At 40.4% G+C, this 5,846-nt stretch overlaps 1 protein-coding gene across 1 annotated transcript; it reads left to right on the top strand.

Moving 5' to 3' along the window:
- Positions 1-2,406: 2,406 nt before the first annotated feature.
- On the top strand, positions 2,407-4,382 carry hoxd12a (homeobox D12a). The gene is made up of 2 exons (XM_037489675.2): positions 2,407-2,968; positions 3,291-4,382. Exons 1-2 carry the CDS (start codon positions 2,407-2,409, stop codon positions 3,527-3,529), a joined length of 801 nt encoding a protein of 266 aa, XP_037345572.2. The 3' UTR covers positions 3,530-4,382.
- The last annotated feature ends 1,464 nt before the right edge of the window (positions 4,383-5,846 follow it).

The raw sequence follows: 5,846 nt of genomic DNA, 5'->3' as shown, positions 1-5,846 counted from the left end.
AAATTCTCATCCCCAGATGTTTTTTTCTTATTTGAGCAAATTGATAAAAGCCACTAGTTTCGCAACTTTCTGGATCCTCCGCTAAAACAAACTTTCCGTTTGCACGTTTCGAATCAATGTAAAAACGTTACATAGATAAACACAACAAAATATATTAAATGCACAGCTGCAGTTTGAAAGTATTCCACACTGTCTGAAGCTTACACACTTATTTATTAAATAGCTTTCTTCTTGTTACATCTTCGTCTAAACTTCCCAGTAAATTATGGGATGGAATTTAACTCCAAACTCGCTTTGGCTTCCGGGGACTTGATATTACGGCTTCAAGATTCAAGGCAAATGTTCTCAGCCCCAGAGAACTTGAACGAGGGAAGCAGCAAGTTTATGACCAAGGACAATAGACGGCGGACAGCTTCCTTCAAAAGGAACTGGAAAGAAACCAGACAGAGCTCCTCAATGTGGCTCCTGACACCCTAAACACGAAGGCCGAGGAGCAGTAAATGAGCCCGAAGCCAAACACTAAACCTCTTCTTCCTTTGGGACGTAAAGACTGTTGGCCAGACTTCAGCAAAACTTTTAGCCGGAATGTGCCAAATGCTTTCTTATGGATTCTGAATGTTTTAAAGAGGAATCTAACGCGCAGTGTTTACCGTGTGTGAGTGTGTAACAAAGCAAAACGGAACAAATCAAAGTCAGAGGATTTCACCGAGATGAAGATGCAACGGTTGTTGTGTTTATTCATTTCCTTCATTTGATATTAGTTTGTTAACAATTTTCCTTGTGTGATGAATATAATTTAATTTAAGTAAAATATTTCTTCCTCCATGAGTGCAAATAATTCGGATCAATTTGACATTAGCGGCATTTAGGCCGGAAAGCACAACGTGCCGACCTCTGAATGCATCATAAAGATTCAATATAACTAAGAAATTTCGACCACATATATATATATATATAATATCAAATATATATATATATATATATATATATATATATAAACTGAAAAACTGAAAAGAGCAAAGACAAGAGACAGCGTGGCCGGATAAAGGGAGAATACTAACGTGTACTGCCACCTGTTGGATTTAATCCGTAACTACACAAATGATTACTTGCGGTTACTTAATGGATTAAACTCTCAATATTCTCAGTCTCAGTTAAATATCTTTGGAATGGAACCGCTATGATTATCCAGTTTGACAAAACACAGTGGAGTGATGGTGTGTTTTATGGTATAATTTCTTTATTGTTTCTGGGGTGAGTAACTTGTGATCAAGTCAGTAACCCGAACGGTTTTTCACCACTGAGGGATCCTTTGTATTGGAAGTCTTTAGATTCGGTGTATTTTTGAGCCCCAAACACACACACACACACACGCACGCACAGGGCCTGACCGTAGTTTTTTTCTTCCCATAGGTTGTTAGATGTCCATAATGTGAATGTAATATACGAGTGGGGATTTTAAACCCCGCGTGAACAGTTTAGCCATATGAGGGGGGCATCAGTATCTTTTATATAGCTTGAAATAGGCCTGCTGAATGTATGACGTATTTGATATTTCATTGTTAAACAACTATATCATTATTTTGCAACGAAATATTATAATTTTGGCAGTTTATTATCAATTGGGCCAGACATCATTGTACAGCAGGGTGGAGGCGGGGCCATTCGGTTTATAATATGAAAACACGAGCTAGACTATATAACCATCTCATGGTAAACGAAATGTCTTTAAACACAATTTTGAGATTCTTTTAAGGCAGCGGGGAATTTTCGAAATGCGGTAATGTTTTTCCTGATTGAAACGTTGATTTCATGCAATATTACTCACTCGAATGAATGCTACATTGATCAAGGGAGTTACCACAAACACGTCAGAAGGCTACAATCTACTGTCTCCAACATATTAATTGCCTGTATAGTTTGAATTTGCTGGGAGAATGAGTATTTTCCGTTTTGATGGACTGTTTTTGGCAACAATTTATTGTAATAGTTTAGCACTGGAAATACATTTCATAAATCCTGGGTGTGCGTTTACTGCTGTGGTGCGTTTAAGACCCTGCCTCTACCCTTGTATCATATGGGTCAGTCTACCTTGCTATTCTTAATGTCAGCACAATGATGCCAAAGGAAATCCCCAAAGCCCATGAAATAAAAGCCCTAAAACACTGCCATTCTGTATTATTCTCGACGAAATATAGTTGGAATCGAACTTCACACCCCACCCACTCAATTGACAAAATATGTCCTCATGGTGTATTTTTTGCTTTGCAGTTCGGGGAGCAAGGGTGGGGCGGAACAACATATTTTGCATATCACGTGACGTTGTATTAACAAATCAACAATTACCTACCCTTTATTCTCCAGGAGTTGCTAAGAGCCTTGCGAGAAGCGTTTGAGGAAAGCTCCATGGAAATGTGCGAGCGGAATCCTTTAAATCCCGGCTATGTTGGTTCTCTTTTGAATTTGACTTCGCCCGAGTCGCTGTATTTCTCCAACTTGCGGGGTAATGGAGCCCACTTACCCGGGCTGCACCAGCTCCCCTACAATAGGAGAGACGTGTGCACGCTCCCATGGGCTTCTTCGAGTGCGTGCGCGTCTGGACCGACGGCACCACCTCAGAGTCGCGCCTTCGGAGGCTACTGTCCGCCGTTTCTTTCCAACTCGGTGTCTATAAACACGAACTGTTCCAGCGGCCACGCCAAGGCGCATCTGGACCCGTCGGCCAGATGCTTCCAGGTCACGAACCATAAGACACAGGAGTCTGCCCGGCGAGATGAGGTTTACGCGGTGCAGCCTGCGGCCGCCAGTGACCGCGGCTTCTCGGACCTGGACGGCAGGTCTCACGGTTCCGCGGCCCAGCTCGGCCGGGATTCAGCCGGTTCGTTGTCCGTGAACGACACCAAACAGGAGCAGATCCCACCTCACCCGTCATCTAGTCACGCGTGCTCAAGGACGACTTTTGCAGAAGGTTAAGTATAAAGCTTGTGCAGAACTCCAGTGTCCGATTCATTATGAAAGAGTAGTTGTCTCATATCATGGCGATTCTCTCGTTTAGCTTATTACTATAAAACACATAGTTGGTGTTTTATATTTGAAGTGCATTTGTCGTCGCCCGATGTAGTCATTTCTTTAAATTTTCGGAATTCAATATATTGTCTATATTTAATTTAAAAAACTAAAAAATGTATTCCTGTCAGATATGAGCAACATTAAGTGTTTCCATTTGGGGCATTTAATTTCCCTTTAGTTCACATACATTTAAAGTGTAAAACGTGTTTCTATCTCTGCAGCTGCGCCATGGTGCGCGTCACAGGTGAAAACCAGAAAGAAGAGGAAACCTTACACCAAGCTACAACTGGCTGAACTTGAGAATGAATTCATGATGAATGAATTCATCAACAGACAGAAACGAAAGGATTTGTCAGAAAGACTGGACCTGAGTGACCAACAAGTGAAAATATGGTTTCAGAACCGGAGGATGAAGAAGAAACGACTGATGATGCGCGAGCATGTTTTCTCCGCTTACTGATGACCTTTGGACTTGATCGTGACAAAGAATACGAGTCTACTATTGATGTGCAGCACATCTCCTGCTCTGGGCACACACCTTTTGGTTTGTGGCATGGACCTGTACTTACAGATATGTAAAAAAAAAAGTATTATATTTGTGTGGATCTATATGGTGCCATTATATTCAATGATATTAAGTGTAAAAGATCACTGATCCTTTCCAATTGGTCTTTTGTAAGAAGATTCCCCAAATCCGCAACAGGCCCTGGATCCTGATTGGCCTGCGGGGTATGATATACCTTTAAATTGTTTATCATCAAGCTCAAAATGATATGATAACTCAACCTTTTTAAATATGATATATTATATTAGTATATTAGTCTGCCTGTTTGTGTATTTCGTGTAATTTCCTGTTCTTGTGGTGAGGGCCGATTGTGGAAGAAAACAGTCAAGTTCATGTTTACGTGACAGATAAAAGATTAACAAGTCAGTATTACGAGATATATTATTATTGCATGTCTATTTCCTAATTGTTGTTCAATTGAATTCAGCCATTCTCTCCAATTCAATGTAAACTGAATGAGAGAAGTGTTTTTTTCGTTCTATACAGGCGGCGTAAACATTCAATTGCTTCGTTGAAGAAGTTCATTTTGTGCAATCGTGTTTGCAAAAGAAATATCTACGTCGATAGCAAACATGCTGATGTTGTGGATTTTAAATGCTTTATAACTGTAATGATGTAATCGTGGATTTTTTTCTTCTTTTCAGACCTGGTTTTGTGTTGCTATCGGGACAGAATTTCAGATCCTTCCCCTTTGCTCTAATGTTGTCTTTTGACATTCTTGCTTCGGTGAGCATATTTTCGGATTGAATGGACCGTGAAATAAAAGGCGTTATTTGTAAGAATTTGAGCAGCCATCATTTTACGCACGGACTCACGGGGTTTTGTAAATGGACGTGATTAGTTGTATCTTGTGAATCGTTTGAATTGAATGGCGTATACTTAACGTGTATCGATCATTCGTATTAACGTTCACTCAGGATCTATTAGTCGTAATATGTAGCTGTAATCTGAGTGTGCGTTAATCTGTATCCTGTATTTGACTGATTTGGAAAAAAAAGCAGAAGAAAGGATTTACTTTGGAGACCTCGAGGCTGTTATGACTTTGGCCCCCACCATATGCGTGTTCTGTTACCTTTCACTTTCGATGAACTGAATACTCCTCACTTTATAAATCGAGGAGATGCATGAAGAAGTGTATTTGTTGAATTTAAGCCATACAAGTACAATTTATTATCTCGAAACAATCCTACACACACTTCATAGTCTACCTTTATCCCGACTTTAAATATGGCTTTACTTATTCCGAGCAGCTAAAATGAATAAAATAAATACAACATTTTCACAGCGAGTAAAAATCCATTTCCAACTGTGCTAGATCGTCTTAGTATTTATTTACTATCATATTATTTGGTGTTTTGTCCATGCAGGTTCATTCTGGCAGGGTACAGCGTCTGCTTTATGCATTACTAAAACAGGCTGGTGAATGTGAGTGAGACTTATGTGCCTATCAAAGCTGGCTGATGGAGAAGTTATAACGTTTCTATTCATCGCCGAGGTTGTACCCTGCCAGAATTAACCTGTGCGGACACATGTGCTGCATTTTCATCATGTGGCTTAATGTTTCTCCAAAAATAAACGAAACAAACAACACGGGCTCACACACACACACACACACACACACACACTTACACACCCGCCTCCACGTGACAGAGGGAGGATATGTGGGAATGAATCAGTAATTCAAAGAGCAGATATGCACCCTTTAGTTTCTCTGCACTTTTTGCACTAAAACAGGCTCGTGAGTGAGACGTATGTGCATATCAAGCTGGGTCATTATTTGTATTTACATCTATACTTAATGGAGTTTCCCATTGTGACAACGTTGAAGCCTGCAGGTGGTCTGACTGGGTTTAAAGGCAACGATCAAATCGTTACCAACATCCACTATGTCCGTGAAGCATGATAGGGAATCTAATAATAGACCCTCCCGTTGCATAACTATCACGTCATCGTCACTGCATCACCGCATCAGGAATTCACCAATGCAGTCCAATCAGGGGCTGGATGAGAGTCCCAATAAAATGTCAAACCCAATCATTTGAAATGAAAGCCAAAGAGATTGTTCTGCAGTCAATGACTGTTAGAGATATTACCAAAATATGTGTTGGTCTTTTAGTTTATTTGCATTGTGTTATGTGTCATCTTGCTATCACTGCCGTATTATTTTGCACACAGTCTGCATTCTGCGGGCCGGTTGTGCCGACTGAAGTTG

The sequence above is a fragment of the Pungitius pungitius genome, chromosome 10 (genome assembly GCF_949316345.1).
Source record: "Pungitius pungitius chromosome 10, fPunPun2.1, whole genome shotgun sequence".
Classification (NCBI taxonomy): Eukaryota; Metazoa; Chordata; class Actinopteri; order Perciformes; family Gasterosteidae; genus Pungitius; species Pungitius pungitius.
This window is presented reverse-complemented; position numbering and strand designations above follow the sequence as displayed.

Bases quoted from the DNA above. Each gene is read 5' to 3' on its own strand.
- hoxd12a (XM_037489675.2), top strand. From the start codon at position 2,407: ATGGAAATGTGCGAGCGGAATCCTTTAAATCCCGGCTATGTTGGTTCT. The intron at 2,969-3,290 runs GTTAAGTATAAA...CTATCTCTGCAG, and splicing joins AAGGACGACTTTTGCAGAAG to CTGCGCCATGGTGCGCGTCA.